The following is a 22,509-nucleotide window of genomic DNA, read 5'->3' as shown; positions in this document are numbered from 1 at the left end:
AATGAAATATCTATTAAAATGCTTATGCTATACTGGAAAGTTGGGTGTGTACCCGTGCTACACTGAATTCTGTGCTCCAACAAAACATTTTGTAATGTTCTGGTACCTGTTCATGTTAATGCAACATGGAGAAAATGGTTGCTCTCCCTTACTTGGAATAAACTTAGAGCAAAATTCCAACAAGAGCACCCAGAGCTATTTCTAAAAATGCAAGGCATGTTTTTCTTTTTTTTTTTTTATTTCTCCAAAATAAGACTGAAGATTTTAAGAAATAAATATGATTTATTATGGCTATTCTGTTTATAGATAGATACTAGATCATATAAAGTGATTTGGTAACTTGTGAAGAGCCAAAAAGTACATGAAAAAAAAATACCCAATTTATTAATAATTTTTAAAATGCAAAAACCAGGCATTTCCCTGGCGGTCCAGTGGTTTAAGACTGCGCTTCCAATGCAGGGGGCGCGGCTTCAATCCCTGGATGGGGAACTAAGATCCCACATGCTGCAGGGCGAGGCCAAAAATTTAAAAAAAAAAAAAAAAAATGTGAAAAACAGCAAACCTAAGTGCCACTTTTTGTTATCTAAGCCTAAGTTTAAGAACAAAAATGTTGAGGTTGAGGTTGAGGTGCATGTGGAGAGCAAGCACTCAGACTCTGTTGGGAATGCTGACTGATGCAGACTTTCTCAAGGGTCTTGTGTTCATCAGAAGCCTTGAAGTAAAAATCCTTTGATCTAGCAGTTCCACCTCTGGGAATTTAGCCTAAGGAAATAATTGAACAATGGAGCCCAAACTAAAGACAGTGATATTCATTGTAGCATTGTTTATAGTAGCAAAAATTGGAAACATCTCACATTTACATCAGTAGTTAATCAAATTATGGTTCTTTTATCCATTGAATATCTTATAGCTGTACAGAATGATGCTGTGCAGGAAAAGATGGCATAATATGGAAAGTAAGTTACAAATTAGTATGTATAATATGGTCTCATTTATGGTTTAAAAAAAAGTATACACTAAGGCTTGGTGGCTATACCCCTAACAAAATGTGAACAGAAGTGTCACTGGAGAATGGATTGCAGGAAATATTTACTTTGCTGATTTTTTAAATATAAGAAATATAGACTTTTTATAAGCAAAAAATTGTTTTTAAATATATCTATCTTTGACTAGCACTTCTACTTTTAATAATCTGTCCTACCAGTATAACTGGAGGAGCATGCAAAGATGTTAGTTAACGTTCAATGCAGCATTGTTAAAAATAGTTTTTAAAAAATAACCCATCTACCTATCCCCTATTGTCAGGAATTTAAATAGGAAAGTCATGGTATAATCATGCTTCACCGCCATTGAAATTGAAGATGGAAAATATGTATTTATTGATATGGAAAAGATGGTCACACCATATAACAAGGAAGAGACTGATTAATAAACGCTGTGTGTAGGTAGGAAGGTAGGTTTGTAGGCAGCCAAAAGTCTGAAATGTTCCACATGACAGTGTCAACAGTAATTATTTCTGAGTAATTTTTAACTTTGTATGTGTTTTTATTTTTTAAATTTTGTTTGTGTTTTTATTTGTATGTTTTTATTTTTAAAATTTTGTACGGTGAACAAGTATGTCTTTTGTTCTCTTATTACCAGAGAAAGTAAAAGTCAACAAAATTAAAGACCAAAAAGAAGAAATAACCAAAAAATATTGTAAGGTACTATGTGAAATTCCATGGAGACAGATGAAGTACATTTCTAGGAAATTTTACTGTTTCAAAGTGGCTCCCAGGAGAGAGAACTTAAATCAATAACCATGGAAGAAATGAAAAATTATCAGAAGATGCTTTCTAAATTCAAAGTGCAAGGTCCAGTTGGCCTCAGTAAATTCTTCCAACATTCAAAGATATTAAGTAGGGTGACCATATAATTTATTAAAGGGAGTTTTACTTGGGACAAATGATGTAAACTGGAGCTTTCCCATGTAAACCTGGGTGAATGTTCACATTACTGTTACAGCTTTTTCTAAGCAAAGAGCAAAAGGCAAACTTCCAAGGTTTTTTATTCCAAAATGATCTTTATATCAGAACTTCACAAAGATAGTGTGTGTGAACATGTACATGTGTATGCTCACACACACCAAAGATCAATCCGGCTTATGAATATCGATGCAAAACCCTTCAATAAAATACCATCAAATAGAATTTAGCAGTACATTAAATAAATACATGGTCAAGTGGGGCACATCACAGGAATGTGAGCTTGGTTCAGTATTGGAGAAGCTGGGCTCCATATTAGATCAAAAAAGAAAAATCTATATTGTCATCTTAACAGGTGACAAAAATGCTTTGCTAAAATTCAACATCCAATGATATATTGATTGTCGCAATGGTTATGTGACTATATACATTCGTCACAACTCACTGAACCGTATTCTTTATAAAGGTGAATTTTATTGCATGTAAATTATATGTCAATAAACTTAACTTCATAAGAATAAATAAAATCAGTCTTTGGTAACAGAAAAAATATCCAACACACATTCTGGATTATAAAGAAAAAATTTAAACTTAGTAAAATTAGAATAAGGATATGTTACTTTTGTTGCTTTATTTTAAATACCGCATAGTCTCATGACAAAGCAGCATCATATTTTGTGAAACACAAGAAGCATTCCCATTTAAGTCAAATGCATGATAAGAATGCTCATTTTCATTGAAATTATAAACCTGACTCAGAAAGTACCAGCCAGGAGACAAGAGAAAGTAGTAACAGATATAAACACTGAAGTGGAACTTATTATTTGTAGCTATTTGAAGTACGTACCTAGAAAGAAGAGAAACAACTGGAAACTTATTAAAAACAGTAAGAGAAGTCAGTAAGACACAGGGCTGGTTATAACTGGTGCTGGTAGGGGTAGAAGTGGGAAGAAAAGGAAAAACTGGATGCATCCATCATCCATTAGGAGAGGTTTCAAAGGTATCACCCACCATCATTCTCATGTTCCTGACGTGCACCAGGCCCCAGGTCAAGCACTGCAGGGTATCCCTTTACTTCTAAGACATGGCTGCTGTCCTCTTAGCCTGTAGCCAGAGACTAGGTTGAGTATAAAGAAAAATGACAAAGGATATTGTGGAAGGAGGGGTCATCACGCAGCAGACCAGGAATGACAGTCCTGGGGAAAGAGGGCTGAGACTAGAGTGGCATGGACATATATACACTACCAATAGATAGCTAGTGGGAAGCAGCCGCATAGCACAGGGAGATCAGTTCGGTGCTTTGTGACCACCTAGAGGAGTGGGATAGGGAGGGTGGGAGGGAGGGAGACGCAAGAGGGAAGAGATATGGGAACATATGTATATGTATAACTGATTCACTCTGTTACAAAGCAGAAACTAACACACCATTGTAAAGCAATTACACTCCAATAAAGATGTTTTTAAAAAAAAAAATGAGAGAAAAGAATGGGTTTTCAGAGGTCATGAGCTGGTGCCTCAGAGCCTAAACCAGCGTTTATACCCTTTTGATCAGGCCCACCCAGTGTGTTAATTAGCTTTTTTATTTTTTTGTAATTTAACATGTACAGATTGTGAGAATCCATGGTTTTGAAAATCTGAATGCTCAGCCTCTCTTGAAAAAGTAGAAGCTTCAGCATTGAATGGCACCCTTTTCTGCAAAGGGCAACAGTTGGCTAGAATTGCACAGTGGCTGTCTGTCTCCTTTAGATGCCCCCCAGCTCTCCAGTCTGCTGAGTGCAAATGCTCTTTCTTGTAGTGCTATCACTCCTCTGTCTGCCTGCCCTCGGAAGCATTTCAGTTGTTGATAATAAACTGAAGTGAGATACTGGGCACACGTGTAGAAAGTTGACTTAGTCACACTATTGGGAAAAGTGGTGGAAGCGTTTGAAGAAATTAAATATTTGCTTCATTAAATGCACAACTTCTTCAAACCCAATAATATATCCCTAGTTCCCTCATCTTATTTTAAAAATTAAAACATTATATACATTTAAAAAATTAGTTTATTTTGTTTTTGGCTGCGTTGGGTCTTCGTTGCTGCACGCGGGCTTTCTCTAATTACGGCGAGTGGGGGCCACTCTTCTTGCGGTGCACAGGCTTCTCATTGCAGTATCTCATTGCAGTGGCTTCTCTTGTTGCAGAGCGCGAGCTCTAGGCACACGGGCTTCAGTAGTTGTAGCACGCGGGCTCAGTAGTTGTAGCTCACGGGCCCTAGAGCACAAGCTCAGCAGCTGTGGCGCCCAGGTCCAGTTGCTCTGCCGCATGTGGGATCTTCCCGGACCAGGGCTCAAACCCGTGTCCCCTGCACTTAGCAGATGGACTCCCAACCACTGCGCCACCAGGGAAGCCTAGGCTGTGGGGTTTTTCTAGCTTATAGTCTATATCCGGCTTCCAGAACTGCTAAGTATAATAAAAGCACTAGCATTAATTGCATTTTCCCTTCATTTTTGCTGAAGAAAAGTGGAAGTTTTCATGTTGTCAGTGATGGAGTACATCAAATGTAAGCAGCCCTCTGAAACTGTAACTAGCTATTATTGATGAAGAAAAGAGCGATGTAATTCCCCCAGATTTGACTTCTCTAAAGCTAAAGGTTATTATAACCTGTTGCTTGTGCCCCCAATTCCATTTTCTCCACTCACTCCAGGACTTTCTGTCCCAATTATCTTTCCTTTCCTGTCATTAGTATTTCTCTTACCACTAGTCACTTCTCGGGAAAGAAAAAAAGTTTAAGAAAATCCTGTCCTTAAGAACCCTTCCATGACCCGTCATGGTGATGTTTTATTGCTTGCTTTCCTCTGAGTCTATGCGGAAGCACCTGGCACCCCGTCAGAACTTGAAAAATGTTTTCTCAGTTTGAATCAACCACATTTTTCAGAGCATAGTCTACTGGCTTCCTCCAGTTTCTTATCACCCACCTAAGGTGCAGCTCCTCCCAATTGCTGCACACTCCCTCCCTCTGTTTCTATCTCCCTCCCTCTGCCTCTCCCTAAGATCCCCAGGTATCTCCCAGACATCGTCCTCCCTCCCTGCAAACAAAACCAAATCCTTCAGCATTTCTGACACATTTGACAAGTGTCATTTTATTTTATTTATTTTATTTTTTTTTGCGGTACGCAGGCCTCTCGCTGTTGTGGCCTCTCCCGTTGCGGAGCACAGGCTCCGGGCGCGCAGGCTCAGCGGCCATGGCTCACGGGCCCAGCCGCTCCGCGGCATGTGGGATCTTCCCGGACCGGGTTACGAACCCGTGTCCCCTGCATCGGCAGGCGGACTCCCAACCATTGCGCCACCAGGGAAGCCCGACAAGTGTCATTTTAAATCACGGTTTGCTGCTGGTATCTCCAGTGTGATTGGCAGAGCCTCCAACTTCATTTCAGCTCTTCTCCCCTCCTTCCGTAAGGCCTGCTGCAGGCAAAAAGCCTCTTTCTCAGCCTTTGGCCATCTTGCTGAGGTCCTGTCCTCTCCAGGTCAAAACAGGGATAGGAAGGAGTCCAGATAACAGAAAAACAAAAATTCTCACATAAAGGTTTCACTCAGCTAGTGTTATTATTGGAAGATGGCTTCTCATGCTCCAAATTGGGCAGGTTAGAACAGACTCCCTGGGGATCCTGTCTGCAAGAATTCTTCATAGACTTTCTGTTATTCCCCTCAATCAGCTGAAAGCAATCTCCTCATCTTCTAAAATGTTAGTATATATATATTTTTTTAGATGTTGGGGGTAGGAGTTTATTAATTTATTTTAATTTATTTTTGCTGTGTTGGGTCTTCGTTTCTGTGCGAGGGCTTTCCCCAGTTGCGGCAAGTGGGGGCCACTCTTCATTGCGCTACGTGGGCCTCTCACTATCGTGGCCTCTCTTGTTGCGGAGCACAGGCTCTTCTAAAATGTTAATATTTTAATAAGTACTTGTGAGCAGTAGAGATGCTTTTCATTCCAGGAGTTTCCAACCTTCGGAGCACATCAGATTCACTTGGAGAATATTTTTTTTTTTAATAAAAATGGCAATACCAGGTCCCGGGCCTATTGAGTGAGAATCTCTGTACTGGGGCTCTGTTGTGTTTGTTTTAAAAATTCCGCAGATGATCCCGATGCTCACTTAAGGCTGAGGATATGAGAACTAGCTTATTGTATGGTTAATAATGTGCTGCTTACCTCCTTCCTGGATTCTCAACTTCCCTGGGGTCTTTTTCATCTTTATAATACCCGCTACAGAGCCTTCATTGTCACAGATTTTGAGTGTTTTGTGGTTTGAAGGATTTTGAAATCTCAGAGTTCTAGCAGAGAAGCTTCGTCACCAGTATTTGTTCAGTCTCCAAACTGAACTGCATGTAGATGCGGCACTCAATACATGTTGCAGGAAGAGCTGGCTAGGTGGTTGGTGCCTAGGAAAGAGAAGTGAGGCAACAGTCTGGTTAAATAAGATGTACTGGTTATGGTTCTAGGATCTGTTTTGAGAAATCTCATGTCTGGCTGTGTTCTAAGAGTTTCGTGCGTATTACCTCAATTAATGTTCACAACAGTCATTTGATAGAGGGACTATTATCCTCATTTTTCGATGAGGAAACTGAGTCTCAAGGAGGGGAAGTAACTTGACCCCCAAGCCACGCCTGTGTAAGTTACACAGTCAAGATTTAAACCCAGATTCTCTGACTTCAGAGCATGATTTCTTAAATACTGTGTTGTAGTACTTTCCATTCAAAGGGAGTAGAGCTTTAGAGCAATTTGGGCAGATACTAGGGTTAGCCTCTTCCTTCCTCCCTGCCACCCTCCTTCCTTCTTTTCAGTCTGTCTTCCTCTCTGTAGCCTGTATGTCTGCTCTTGTGGTGAGATTATTTCAGAAAATTCATCCTGGCAGCACTTATGCAAATTGGGTAGGATTGGAGCCATCCTCACATGCCCAAGACTCATTGAAGCTGTTGTAGTTGAGGGGCAGACGGAATGCTTTAGTAATAGAGGCCAGAGAGAAAGGGGAGGCTATCAGATGTTAAGCAAGTAAAATTGAAGAGATTTAGTGATGGTTTAGATGGAAGATATGAAGGGGTGGAGAGATCTAGAATCTGTGCAGTTTTGCTGTGGCTGTCTGGAGAGATTATTGTGTTAATTCATTCTCAAGAGAAGAGTGGGTCTGGGGTAGGGAGAAGTGAGCTTGTTCACAGACAAGTTTGAAGGACCTGTGAAAAGTAGAGTGGAATTGTCTAGTAGGTAGTTATATATTACAGTCTAGAGATAGGACAGCCCTACTTAGGGACATGAATCTGAGAGACGTCAGCACATTGGTCATAGTTGAAACCATGGAAGTGGATGCTGTTTGTTTAGAGAAAGAGTTGAAAGTGAAAGGGGAACCCGGAGAGCAAACATGAGGAAGCAATTTCTATGACTTAAATAAAACGTCTTGCCTCTGTGCTGGATGCCTTTTTGACCTTGAAGAAATCACTGGCTCTCTCTGAACCTAATTCCTTGCTGATAAAGGTTAGTGTAGGTGATTTCTAAAGCTCCTTTCAGAGCTGACATTCTGTGGTTCTAACACTTTGCATTCGTTTTCGGGACTGCTTTGGGGCAAGTAGGGCATTTATTAATTGCTGAATTTTGTAACCTCGCTAGTGTCTGTAAGCCCGTGCAATTGCGTGGATCCCTCATCTGTCTTCCTGATAAGCAGAATGATGCTCCTGTACGTGTCAAGTCCACCATCATTCTTTCAAAATAGCCTGGAGCACCATGAACATGGCAGGTTTGAGGAATCCACTTGTGTTACGTGAGCTGTGAGCCTCTGAAAGCCAGACCCCGGGCTTAAATTCCTCTACCCCTTAACTGGTTGTGTCATCTCAGGCCCCTACGTTAACCTCTCTGTTCCTCCTTTCCCTCATCTATAAAATGAGGGTCATAATCCTAGAAATGGTGTAGGGATTAAATGAGTTCATATACACACAGTACTTAGAAGGGTACCTGGCACATATGCCCTCAGTAAATGCAAGCTACTATTGTATGATGATGATGATCATGATGGCGACATTGTCTGGTAAAAGTGTCACAACCATAAGGGCTGAAGAAGTCTCCTCTTTTAGACTTTGAGTTTTCAAATGGAGAGTGAAGAAGAAACATCTGTACCACTTCCTAATAAGTGGAACTTTCAGATGATAGAACTCCATGGGTGGTAAAACTTCATTTCCTACCAACAAGTTGAGCTGCAGGTGGAAAAGGCATACAGATGGTGAATTACGGTTGCATTCAGTTTATAAATTAGTAAGTATGAGATAGGAGGAAATAGAGCACCCCTCCATAATACATATTAGCTTAAAGTATAGCTGGGGGAAAGGAAAAGAACACATTAGAAACTGCCCTCTCTCTCAGTCATAGAATCCACTTTCTTCAAGCGTCTTAGAGGTTAGGTGACTCTTGGCTATGCAGCTGTCATCCTCTAAAGCCAAAAACATTTCCCTAAAGCACGTAGTTTATGAATCTTTAGGTCTGGGGCAGCAGCTTCAAACTTCTTAAGATCGTTTGACGTGATCTTCAAAACATACCTACAAGGAGTCAGCTACCTGGAGAGAAGGGTGTGCATCTCGAGGAATGCATCTCTTGAAACTTCTTGCATCTTTTTCTGGTCCCTTCCCCTTTCCTCTTCCGGTTTTGTCTGAGAGTGGCTGGGTTCATCTTGTTTATCAGGCTCAGCCTAATGTGTGTCTGTGCAGTTCATTATATGCCAGCAAAGACAGTAGCACGACAGCAGAATTCAAAACAGGGTTTAAAATGAATAAGTGAGAATAAGCCTGTGGGATTAGTCCCAGTTGAAAAGTTCAGCGCGATCAGGGAGGGTAGCTGCTGCTGTTGGGGACAGACAAGTGACTTGCTGCGGGGAATAGGATTCACTGATCTAGCCACATTTTTAGTTCCTGATGGCCTCTCCACCCTGTGGGGTCCATCTCTTGTCAGGCAGACTCAGAGAGTGAAATTCTTAGAAATGTGTTTTTTCTTATTTCTCCTTCTTAGAAATTGTCCACCTAGTTGCACATGAACTTTTCAGTTCATACTTCTTAGACCACAGAAACTGTGTGTCTCTAAAAATGACTAATTGTCTTAGGGAAGAAGGCGGGGAGAGAATTTTATTTCACAGAATCAAACTAAAAGCAAGAAAACAAAGGAAGCTTTTTGATGAGAGTAGGGGAAGAGTAGGCAGGGTCATTTTGCAATCATAGCACTAAGTATTTTCATTGAGAGAAGCCTGTTTGTATAGGGCCTTTACCATTTGCAAGGCCTGTTACGGACATAGCTCGTTTGATCTTTACAACAAAGAGGTTGTGTCCCCACTTCATAAATGAGAAAAGCAAGCCCAGAGAAGTTGCCAGACTTGTCCAAGGTCACTGTGCTGGAAGTGTGATTGTCTGACTCCAGGTTTGGTACCTTTTTTTTTTTTTTTTGCTATAGTCCTACTGGCACTAATACGTTGAGCCCTTTTAGAAGTTTCCCAGACATCCAACTGGAAGACCCAAGTATATAATCCAACTAGATTTGCAGCTTTTGCATGTTTCAAAGTTAACTTTATACATTATCCGTAAAGACATCAGTTCTTTTTTCTTGCTTGCCAGATGGGCTAATCTTTTAAGGGAAAGATAGCAGACAGGTAGAGAGAAACATGAAAACAGTAAAGGACAACAATCATAACCTTGGTTTATGGCCTAGGAGAAGTTTAATGCCAAAGAGAAGGCACTAAAAAATGGGTACTGCCTAAAATGTATAAAATTGGCGAGGATCGAAAAATGATACCAACTCATTGTTCTACTTTAGTCGAAGGACTTAAAGTAGAGAGTGGGAGCTGGATGGCTATTTTTAGTATCTTCCCTGATATTCTCCCTTGAAAAAAATTGAACAAAATAACTACAATTCACATATATTTGTTTGCTTGAACTTTGGTGAGGACCTAGGCTGTTTAAGGCTCCTCTGTCAGGCCTTTGAGGCCCCCTTTCTGCCTTTTTACTTCTTCCCTATAAAGATTGTGGCTCCATGCAAGTGGCGTGATGGCTTTTAGCAGTTATCGAAAATGAAAGGTGAGCGGGTCAAAAGCCCCTTAGTAAGCTTTGTGCTTTGATCTTCTAATCCTTGCTGCTGCTTTAAAGTTTTAAGGATTAGATTAAGCAACCTCGAGGGCAGATGCTAGGAAGAGTCTCTGTACTTACTGGCTCTCAGTAAGTGTACAGTAAATGGTTGATAACAGTTTCTGAGATCATCTACTATTTTTCTTTCATTATGATAACAAAATAAGTTCCCTGTGGCCAAAGTTGCGTCCTCAAACACAATTCTCATTCCTTCCATATGTAATAACAGGCCCCGCTGAGTTCCTCTGACGTTACTTTAACTCTGTTTCATTTCATGAATTATGCTTAGGAGGAGACTGCAGAACCGACTGAACAGAATACACGGGTTGCAGTTGAGAAAGTCAAAGGCTCTAAAATGGGCTTCATTTCCTCTTTCATGCCTTCGTAGAAATAAGTAACTTTGAGGGCTCTTTGGGAACAGGGCCAAGGAGAACGGATCGTTCTGTTGGTGATCTGTAACTGGCCTCAGACAAGTGTCCAGTGTTTGTGTGAGGCTCCTGGAGTCTATTGGTGTTTAGGGCCCCAGTGAAAGGCAGCTTGAAGGGCGTATGTGTGTGTTTCTGTCTGCTTTCTTTGTCCTGTCAAGGCCAACTAGCTATTCTTCCCCTGATAATGTTGTGTGTCAGAGAGATTTGGAAGCTTAGTGTTCGAGTTTAGAGTTAGACTCGTGGTTAGCGTTTGAACAAAATATCTTCATCCCGACTAAAGTACATTCTTATTCTGTTTTGTCCTCCATTTACATTCCAGGTTCCCATTCTGTTTTTCTCTGTATCGATAACATTTTGAGGACAAACTTGATATGCAATAAAGTGTATACATTTTAAGTACTTACTTAATAATTTTTTACCTATGTTGATGCCTGTGTCAACAGCACCCAGAACAGGATATGGAACATTTCCTTGTGTCCCTCCCAGTTAGTACTCCCAAGGGTAACCACTATTTTGGCTGCTACCTCCATCGATTGCTTTTGGCTGTTCTTGAACCGCATAAAGAGGTAGTCAAAGAGTATGCACTCTTACGTGTTTGATTTCTTTCATTCAACATTGCACTGTAACTCATCCATCTTGTTGAGTAAAGAATTCCATTGTATAATGTGTTCACCCTTTTGACTGTTCTGTTCATGGACATTTGGGTTGTTTCCAGTTTGGGGCTATTATGAATAAAAATGCAAGGAACATTCTTGTACATGGCTTTCAGTAGACATAAGTACTCATTTCTCTTGGATATATACCCCAAAGTGGAATTTCTTAATTGTAGAACATGCATATATTTTCTTTTAGTGGTAGTATGATGTACTGCCAAACATTTTCCCTAAGTTGTTGTACCAGTGAACACTCCTGAGCTCCTATGCTTTGAAAGTACACTTTTCTGTTTTTCATTCTAGATTATTTTTATTTTTTTTCTAGATAGATTTTTATTCTAGATAGGTGATATTAATTAATGTGGGATATGGAGACATTTTCCAGCTCATCTCAGATTATACATGTACACATATTTTTGTATTTCACATTCATTCAGTATGGATTCAGAGGTGGATATCTGCCTTTTTATATGCTTGGGGGTTTAATAGTCAAAAATTGCTCCTAGATGTTTATAGAACTCCTATTTGCTGTAGCCCCAAACTGTAAACGGTGCAAACTTCCACTACTGTTTGAATGGATAAATAAATTGTGGTACATTTAAAGGGTAGAATTCTATACAGCAACATTATGTTGAATCTCAAAAATAAAATGTTGAGTTAAAAGAAATTGCTCCTAGGAATTAAAAGGAAACTACCTGTTAGTCTGAAAAAATAAAATATTAATCACAATAAAGTTTAATGAGTAGATGTTTGATTTTATGACTTACCCCTAAGTGTGGTATTTAATTCATACCCGGAGTGAAACCAGAAGGGTGAATTGACTTAGGGAAGATCTAGACCTGCCTCTGGTATTATTTTTGCAACAGGCTGAATTGCATTTTATGGCTGCTCTTTTCTTTCATTTATCTTTTATTCCTTTGAGACGAAGCACTAACTCAATATATTACATACTGCTTAGAATCCTCAGCCCTGAGCATTTTAACTCTGTCAAGTGTGTATAAGCAGATGGTTTAAAAAGAATGGAAACTTAGGACTTAAACGTCTTGGTTCACATAATGGTTTGTTCGGGTAGCCTACCTGCATGGGCTGGAGGGCCCTGTAACTGATAATGATATTCTTGATATGAGAAAAGGAATTGTCAAAGTAAGGAGCACTTAGAATCAGTCTAGAAGGGCCTATTAGGCTTTTCTGGACTTTCAAATACCAGAGTTCTCTTCCCTTTTGGACAGAGCTACATTAGTCCATTCATTCATTCATCATTCACTTGCACAATGACTCAACAACTGCTTACTGAGTGCTATGTGCCGGGCCCTGTTCTAGATACTAGGCTTATGGCAAGGAACAGAGCAAAGGCCTTGCCCTCATGGAGTTTGCCTTCTTGAGGATGAGGCAAGAAAACAATGTATACATATTGTCATGTGGTGCTCTGGAGGAAAATGAAAACCGAGTGAGGCGGATGGGAGTGTAGACTTGGTATTGGGAACTGTTGTTGCTTTTTACAAGGAAAGGTCATTCGCGCAGAGAGCTGAAGGGATGGAACAATTTGATGTCCACTGGAGGAAGAGTAAGCTAGGTGGCGGGGGAGCATGCCGAAGCATAGCATGGAGGCCTCAGCAGTTGGAGGAAGGCAGCGACTGGGTGGGTAGGCAGAGGAATGGCAGGGACCCAGATAGAGCTCTATAGGTCTTTGTAATGACCTTGGCTTTTTCCCCCCCGAGTGGGAATCCACCAAAGAGTTTTGAATAGGGAAGTGACTCTTCAAGTCTTATTTTTAAGGATGACCTTGAACATAGGGTGGAGAATTGACTGTAGAGACAAGGGTAGAAACAGGGAAACAAGTGAAGATCTCTAATAGGTGTATGTTTGATTTTGTAGTTATCACCATCTCTGTGCTTTATTAGTAAAGATGATTATTGTGTTTATCCAGACATGGATGAACAATGTTGGCACATTTGAGGCACACTATTGATAGAAATAATTTAGTAATATGCAAATTAGCAATATGCTATGGATATTATAAAATAAGCTCTATAGTTAATACTTTTTTCCTATTCATCTAATATTGATTTTCTTACGGAAGCTCTTCCTCTCTCTTCTGTTTTTATTCAGTACTGTTGTACCATTCTTTCAGCTGCTCATGCTTGAACTTCAGTTGTTTGTGACTCCTCTCTGTTTATCCTCCATACGGCCACGCAGTCAGGTTCTGGGTTGTTACCTTCCGGTCTCCACATCCACCTCCTTTTTCTGCCATTCCCAACTTTAGTTTAGACCCTCTTTTCATCTCACAGTTAACCATCAAATTCTCCATCTTTATTTTTTTTAATAGATCTTTATTGGAGTATAATTGCTCCCAATACTGTGTTAGTCTCTGTCGTACGACAAAGTGAATCAGCCCCATGCACACAAACATCCCCACATCCCCTCCCCGCTGAGCCTCCCTCCTACCCTCCCCATCCCACCTCTCTAGGTCATTGCAAAGCACCGAGCTCATCTTCCTCTGCTATGCTGCTGCTTCCCACTAGCTAGCTATTTTATATTCGGTAGTGTGTATATGTTGATGCTACTCTCTCACTTTGCCCCAGCTTCCTCCTCCCCACCCCCCACCTCCGTGTCCTCAAGTCCATCCTCTATGTCTACATCTTTATTCCTGCCCCTAGGTTCATCAGTACCATTTTTTTTTTTTTTTTTAGATTCCATATATATGTGTTAGCATACGGTATTTGTTTTTCTCTTTCTGACTTACTTCATTCTGTATGACAGACTCTAGGTCCATCCACCTCACTACAAATAACTCAATTTCGTTTCTTTTTATGGCTGAGTAATATTCCATTGTATATATGTGCCACATCTTCTTTATCCATTCAACCGTCAGTGGACATTTAGGTTGGTTCCATGTCCTGGCAATTGTAAATAGTGCTGCAGTGAACATTGTGGTACGTGACTCTTTTTGAATTATGGTTTTCTCAGGGTATATGCCCAGTAGTGGAATTCCTGGGTCATATGGTAGTTCTATTTTTAGTTTGTTTGTTTGTTTGCCGTACGTGGGCCTCTCACTGTTGTGGCCTCTCCCGTTGCGGAGCACAGGCTCCGGACGCGCAGGTTCATTGGCCATGGCTCACGGGCCCAGCCGCTCCGCGGCATGTGGGATCTTCCCGGACCGAGGCACGAACCCATGTCCCCTGCATCGGCGGGCAGACTCTCAACCACTGCGCCACCAGGGAAGCCCTATTTTTAGTTTTTGAAGGAACCTCCATACTGTTCTCCATAGTGGCTGTATCAATTTACATTCCCACCAACAGTGCAGGAGGGTTCCTTTTTCACCCCACCCTTTCCAGCATTTATAGTCTCTAGATTTTTTGATAATGGGCATTCTGACCAGTGTGAGGTGATACCTCACTGTAGTTTTGATTTGCATTTCTCTAATAATTAGTGATGTTGAGCATCTTTTCATCTTTCATCTCTTGGCCATCTGTATGTCTTCTTTGGTGAAATGTCCATTTAGGTCTTCCACCCATTTTTTAATGGAATTGTTTGTTTTTTTGATATTGAGCTCCATGAGCTGTTTGTATATTTGGGGGATTAATCCTTTGTCCGTTGTTTCATGGGGAAAGCAGCAAAAAGAATATAGGTTTTGAAGTGAGGTCTTGATTCATATTGGTTCAAATCTTTGTTCTTCCGTGTAGCTATAGGGCCTTTTGCAATATTTGAACCTCACTTGTCCCTTTATAACATGAGCATAACAGTATCTGCTTTGTAGGATTACAATGAGAATTAAGTGGAACTATAGTGTTTAAAGGGCCTGGCAGCATTGGGCACTTAGAAAATGTTGGTTCTTTCCACCTTCCTTCTTCCACTTCCCTCTGTCTAAGATCCATCCACCTGGCAGGCCCTAAAGCATAGCTCTCATTGTGTCACTCCTCTTGTCAACGGCTTCCTATTGCCCCACACGTTAAATACAGGCACTTTTGTTTGGCATTCAGAGCTCCAATTCTCTGACTCCAACTTTAATTTCCAACTTTCTCCCATTACCTATTCGTCTCCATGTACTTTATGTATTAGCAGATTTGCTATTTTATACTCATGCTTCCAATTCTATATGAAATATCATCTATTAAAATCCTACCTGTCCTTCAAATTCTGTCTCAAATACCATTGCACTCACACAGGTGTAAACAATCTGGAAGTGGTTTCTCCTAGTCTGAAGTGTTACTGCACGTGGAGGAGGCACCATCGTGCCCATGCTCTGGAGCCCAAAGGGCGAGGTCCCACCGCTTCCTGTCATCCTGGGCACATTACTGAATCCCTGCATCTCAGTTTCCCCTGCAAACTGGAACAAGGCTACTTACTTCCTAGGGTTAGTGTGAGGATTAAATGAGATTCTACATACGATGCACCTTGAATAGCGTGTGGCACTTGGAAAATTTAAATCAGTTTCTATAATTAGAGGTATGAATGATCAACATTATTTCATTACCAGGATCCGTATTCTATGGGGGCTTCCAATTAAAAGCTGTTTGAGAGACAGTGGAGAGGGCATGGATTAGCATTCTCATACTGGATTCTAGTACTGGTTCCCACTACTAAACAAGCTATGTGATGCTGACTGTGCTGGCCTCTCTGGATCTCACTTTCTTCAACTGCAAAAAGTAGGCCAAACAAAAATCACTAAGCTCTCTTTCAGTTCACCTAGGCTCATGGATATCTAATAGACACTTTCAACTCAAATCAGCAAAACAGAACTCTTAATTTCTACTCCTCTAAATACACTCTTTCCCTAGCTCAGTAAATGATACTGCCATCTACCCAGTTTACGTAAAACACCTGTGAGTTGCCTTTGAATTATCTATTTCTTTCACCATCTAAATCTAATCCATCTGCACATCCTATAGGTTCTACTTCCAGAACATATCCTGAATCCAGCTACTTCTCCCCCATCGCCATTGATACAACCCTAGTCCAGTAATCTCTCGTCTGTACTGTTGCCATGGTTCCTAATCCATCTTTGTCTCCACTCCTGCCCTCTTTCAGCCTGTTTTCCACAGAGCCAAAGTGATATCTAAAACATAAACCAGATAATATCACTCTCCTGCTTCAATTCCCCAGTGGCTTTTCATCCTACTTAGAATAAAAGCCAAACTCTTTTACCCCCTCATACCATTCCCCCCCGTTACGCTTCAGCGGCACGGCCCTTTTTTCTTTTCTTGCCAGCTCACCACACTTACGTTTGCCTTGGGCCTTTGCACCTGCTAGTCTCTATGGTTGGAATATTCATCCCCCAGATGTCCGCAGGACTTGGTTCTCATCATTTAGATCCCAGCTCTATCTAATTGCCCCCTCCCTTCTACCAGTAGTGCTCTATCACACCACCCTATTTTATTTTTTCCTAAGGCTTACCACTATCTGAAAAATAGCCCATATATTTATCTCTTCCCCCCCAAATAGAAATTAAATGTCTCCATATTAGGGCCTAATTCCTACCACATTGCCTGGCACACAGTTGGTTATGTGCGAAAAAATCTGACTGAAGACACTAAAGAATAAATATAAACCAATTTTTAATGATATGAAAGTTTATGTTACTTACATGAGCCAAGTATTGTGTTTTTATTTTTAAAGTTCGAGGACCTGTTGGTTTTCCCCTCATTAAATTCCTCATCCTAAATGAACATGATTGAGCACATATGCCTGTGCTGGAAATATGATTCTAAATAAAACAATAGTAATACAGGTTGGTTTTTTTCCCTCTTTGACCGAGTTCCCAGATTTTCCCATTCTCTCCAACTCCTCTCCTACAGTACCACCTTACTGCAAATTACCATCATCTCTGGCCCCGAGGATTGCCTCCTCTCTGGTCTTTTTCTGTAGGTTCTAATCTCCCAGTAACATTATTCCCCGGACTGCAGCCATGGACCTTTTCAGTCGCCATTATACCCATGGCTGGAAAACCTTCCGCGTTTTCACTGTTCTCAGGATAAAGGTCCACCACCTCACGTCCCGCCAGCTTACTCTCCACTCCAGGCCACACTCCCTCCCTCCCTTCCTGGTTCCCGCCAGCCACCCAGCTGGCAGCCCTCGCTTCCCGCTTCCCAGGCAGTTCTACACCCCATCCTTTTGGCCTGCTTCTTGGGATCTCAGGAGATGGTCCCTTGCTCAGGGAAGGCCTCTCTGGTTAGCACGAACTCCACTCGTAATCATACAGCCCCACATCGCCAAGGACCTCTCTTTCAGAGCTCTAATTTTATAAATATATACTCCTGAATATGGTGGTAACCTTATTAATATGCGTTAAAGCAGGTCTGCGCTCACAGATATCAGCGGAAGGAACGTACTGACTGGCGGCCCAACCACTCCTGCCCCCTCCCCCTAGGGCTGCGACGCAGCTATTCTGCGTTAAGCGGGCGCCACGAAGAGAGACATTGTAGGGCGCCTGCGCCAAGGGGCACGCATGCGCAGAGGGACGAGCCCGCTGACAGATTCTCGGTGGCGGTGGCGGCGGCAGCGGCCCTGGACTGCGGGGAATGGGAATCCTAGGTCTTTGAGCACCGCCCCCGCCTCTCTGCCCGCAACATGGCTCAGGAGAAGATGGAGCTGGACCTGGAGCTGCCTCCAGGCACGGTTGGGAGCCCGGCGGAGGGCGGCGGCAGCGGCAGCGGCGGTGGCGGCGGGGGCCTCAGGAGGTCTAACAGCGCCCCCCTGATCCACGGCCTCAGTGACACTTCGCCGGTGTTCCAGGCCGAGGCGCCGAGCGCCAGGCGAAACAGCACAACGTTCCCGAACCGCCACGGCCTGCTACTACCGGCCTCCCCCGTCCGCATGCACAGCAGCCGCTTGCACCAGATCAAACAGGAGGAGGGCATGGACTTGATCAATCGAGAGACCGTCCACGAGCGCGAGGTGCAGAACGCAATGCAGATAAGCCACTCCTGGGAGGAAAGTTTCAGCCTGAGTGACAACGACGTGGAGAAATCCGCCTCCCCGAAACGCATCGATTTCATTCCGGTGTCGCCAGCACCGTCACCCACCCGGGGAATTGGGAAGCAGTGTTTTTCACCATCCTTGCAAAGTTTTGTGAGTAGCAATGGATTGCCTCCAAGCCCTATTCCCAGCCCAACGACCCGATTTACTACCCGGAGAAGCCAGAGTCCAATTAATTGCATTAGACCAAGTGTTCTTGGACCATTGAAAAGAAAATGTGAAATGGAAACTGAATACCAGCCAAAGAGATTTTTCCAGGGCATCACCAACATGCTTTCTTCTGACGTTGCACAGCTGTCAGATCCTGGTGTGTGTGTATCTTCCGATACCCTTGATGGAAACAGCAGCAGTGCCGGATCTTCTTGTAATTCACCAGCGAAAGTCAGCACTACCACCGACTCTCCTGTGTCACCTGCCCAAGCGGCCTCTCCATTTATTCCAGTAGATGAACTTTCATCTAAGTGATTCACCCACCCATCCTGAGACTCGGTTTTGTTTTTGTTTTTGCAATGGAGAGAAAAATGAAGTTGGAACAAGCACTGAACTTTGTCGATTAATTTGAGGCTATTTCCTATTTTACCCTTTTCCTTTTTTGGAATTTCCTGAAATGTTGTTATTCTAGAGAACTTTTATGTCAGATTCCTGCGGGTGCCCTTGAATTCAGTGTAATATTTTCAGACGTTTTCCCAATAAGTGTGTTGAAGCATACATCTTTACGCTGCTAATATGTCTAAATACATGTGTTATCCCTTGATTTTTTAAAATAACTGAGAGCTCTATTTATTTATGCGATTATTAAGTTCTGATGCAAATATAAATGTTGAATTAATCAGCATAGTAAACTGATGTTTTAAAATTCCATACTTCATGCCCACACTAATTTTTAATGTTATTTTCAGTGATTGCTAATTTCTATTTGATGAAGAACAATAACTTACCTATGTACAGGTATTTTTAAAATGTTAGTTTTATCCATCCAGTGTTTGTCTGTTTTACCCAGGAATCCTTGAATATTTAAGTTTCTGGGTACAGAAGTGGATGGGGGATGGTGATAAAAGAGCAGAATATAAAAGTTTGCAACAAATCTTTTAAAATTAAATATATAAAAGTAAAACATATTTAAAAAACATTTTCTAATGAAATTTTAATAGTAATTCTAATAAGTTGTACAACTATAGCTACTATACAGAATTTCTTTTTTTTTTTTTTTTTTAACCAGAAAGTGCATTCTTTTGGGCATAATCCTAAAGTGAAATGGGACAGTGCCTTGCAGTCTTAGCCCACTGTACATAGGCTGAGGCCAGGTTCTTTGTACCACTGCAAATTTTAAAGTTTTTCCATTGTAGAAGATGTGTGGGAAGCCCTGTTGAACTTCAGCAGAGCACCCAGGCAGATGAAACTCTCTCAGCCATTAATATGCTTTAAAATACCCAATCGTGCCTCAGTGAAAATCCTTGCCAACAAGGAACCAGTGCAACTTTTGGCTGCTTTTATGCTCTGCCCATCTGTCACCTTCTTGGTTTTCCCTGGCTCAGGAAGGAAGCAGCTGTTTCCTTGCCAACAGGTCCTTCCTCTCCACCTCCCAAGAAACTAGGGCATCATCGGTTAGACAAAGGTACAGTGTGACTCAAACTTCTGACAGTAAGCAACAACAGGACCGTGGAATTGTTTCAGGAACCTCTGTGGTTAAAGCTACAGCTGGACTTGACTGCCTGGGGGATGTCGTTTAATTAAGGGGCAGTGACTTGCCAGAGGAAATCAGGGGAGAGTCATCTAGGTAAATCATTATTTAACTTAGGTTTTGTTAAAGGTAGAATTGTGAAATGTTCTTTTCTTTGCCTTTTACAATTAAGACAAAGTATGAAAATATTTAATAACAAATTTTTTTATATTATACTTCCTTATATTTCCTGTATCTTCCTTAACTAGATAAGCAGGGAGATAGAAAGAATGGCAAACAAAAGGGGAAGGGGAAAAAAAAGAAAAAGAGAAACCAAGAAACCAAGACAAAATGTTCCGCCTCACTTTAAGTTATTGCCTACAGAGAGTTTAACAATTACGTGGAATTTTTACAACTATGAGAATAAAAGGAACTGGTCAACTTTTGGCAGTTGCCTCAAGAATTCAGTGCATTACATCGAGGGTAAGATCGTGTCCACAGGCTTAAAATTCTCTATTCTGGGTAAAAGGGTTAATGTGCTCCAGTTCTGACCTTGTTCCTCAAATTCAAACGTGTATGTCCAACTTCCTGTTGGGCACTTTGACCTGCTTCCAGAGGTACTTTAACCTCAGCACCTTCAAAACAAAATTTATTATCTCTTCATTTAACTTGTTCTTGTATTACCTAAATTGATGTCATCCTATCTAATTTCTCAAAACCATGGGAAGCATCTTTGACTTTCCCTTTTCTCTGTGTGTCAAATCCAGCTCAATCACCAAGTCCTGTCTACTTGTGAAGTGAATCTTGTGTCTCCCCTTCTCTATCTCTGTTGCCCTGATTTAGCTTAAGTTCCGGCGTAAGTGATCTCGCAGCCTATTTTCTTACCTCCCTTTTGGCCCAGTCTTCACACTGCCTCTAAAGTGATCTTTCTAAAATATAAACTTGAGTTTGTCATCCTCCTGCTTAAAATCTTTATATGCTTCTCCATTTTCTATAGTTTAGAGAATGCTTTCTTTAACTTGACATATGATAAGGTCCTTCATGAGCTGGCTGTACTCTAACACAGGTTTAATCCTCTGTTCATCCTGCCCCAATTACACATCTTCCCTTCTTACTCTGTAAACACTAGACCACTTGATACTCTAAATATGCCGTGTACTTTCATGTGTTTGTACCTTTGATTAAATTGTTCCTTTCCCTAAAATGCCATTTCTATCCTTTTTACCCAGGAAAATGCTGTTTCTTTTTATTGCATTTGAATTTAACTATGAAATAATGTATACCTTCTGCTTATAAAAATATTTAAACAATACAGATATCTATATAGTAAAAAAAAATGAAAGTCTGCCTTTTACTATGTAAAATTCATCTTCACTACCCATAGGTAATTTCTGTTAATAATTCGCTATACGTTATACAAGATGTAACTTTGCCTTCCATGTATATGTGTATATAAATTCAGGAAACCAACATCTCACTGACATCTCTCTTTTCTTTCCCTCATATCTAATCATTCACCAAATCTTATTGATTTTATCTTCCAGAATCTATCTTCTTTCATCTGTACTGCCACCTGGATCCAGCCTACCATCATTTCCCTCTTAGGCCTCCTAATTCCCACTTGTCCCTTCACACTCATTCTGGTTGGCTACCCGTTCATCCTCCATACAGCAACTAGAGTAATCCTTTTAAAATTGCAGATCTGATCCTTCCATCTCCCAGCTTAAAGCTTTTCATTTGCCTCCTGTTGTTCTTATGGTATACCAAAATGTATTAATTCTGCCCTAGGAGGCCCTGTGCAGTCTGACCCTTGCCTCTCCCTCCCCTTGCTCTCTGTGCTCCACCCTCACTGGCTTGCTTGCTTCTTGTTCAGTACATCTTGTTCTCCTGTTTTATGGGCTTTTACCAGATCCTTTTCCCTGAAGGTATAGAGAAGCTTTTATTTCTATAAGTTTATTTTTATGTATAGGTGGTAAGTTTTAAATCAGATAAGGCTCTAAGAGTTTATATAGACAATTTAGATTATTATATTATTGCTCATGGCTTCAGTCATTACTCTATAGAATGTAAAGGCTTAGCTCATGTAAGAATTAGCTTCAAAAAAACCTTTTTAAGGTATTAGTATTGCTAATCTATAAACGTTGTGCTAGAAGCCCCAAAGCACATACCAACATTGAGTTAAGGTACAGTTTGTCATGTATAACAAACCTCTGTTGTATATTTTCCTTTATGATGTTTCTCAAAAACACAGTGTAAATGGAACATATAATTAATGGTCACCAAATCTGCAGCTGTGGGATGTTGGAACCTTTAAGCGTACTTAAAAGATTGATTGTAATCAAGAATACCCTGTATGGGATTGCCTTCCAGTGGTTCACATTTATCAGTTCAGCCGGCTACATACCTATAGCAAGAGACCACTCTTAGATATTTGGCATATAAGGGGGAAAGGGTCAAGGCTTATGAGGGAAACAGGACTGAGAATTGTTTTCTTATTGGCATGTTTTTAGATGAGTAGAATAAGTCTGAAGATCCAAGAGAGAAGTGGGAGATTGGGGGGAATAGTCGCCAAAGCAACAAACCGAAGGAGATGATGTAACTGATACTTCCTGAGTAGCATCAGTGAATAGAAGAAAGAGTTGGTCTTGGAAAGGTTGTCTAGAATAATTTTTTTTTTTTCTTTTGCAACAGGAAGGAGAGTGGAA

General features: G+C 41.1%; 2 protein-coding genes across 2 annotated transcripts in view; both read left to right on the top strand.

Annotated features, from left to right (window-relative positions):
• PIP5K1B (phosphatidylinositol-4-phosphate 5-kinase type 1 beta) overlaps nucleotides 1–22,509 on the top strand; it is a 330,053-nt gene that overhangs the window by 53,773 nt on the left and 253,771 nt on the right. The gene's annotated exons all lie outside the window — the stretch shown is intronic.
• Nucleotides 17,675–20,518, top strand: PABIR1 (PP2A Aalpha (PPP2R1A) and B55A (PPP2R2A) interacting phosphatase regulator 1). Its single transcript, XM_082841957.1, has one exon. The coding sequence runs from the start codon at nucleotides 17,737–17,739 to the stop codon at nucleotides 18,607–18,609; it is 873 nt and encodes a 290-aa protein (XP_082698083.1). The 5' UTR covers nucleotides 17,675–17,736; the 3' UTR covers nucleotides 18,610–20,518.

The sequence above is a fragment of the Leucopleurus acutus genome, assembly GCF_964270905.1.
Source record: "Leucopleurus acutus genome assembly, chromosome: 7".
In the NCBI taxonomy this organism is placed as follows: domain Eukaryota; kingdom Metazoa; phylum Chordata; class Mammalia; order Artiodactyla; family Delphinidae; genus Leucopleurus; species Leucopleurus acutus.
This window is presented reverse-complemented; position numbering and strand designations above follow the sequence as displayed.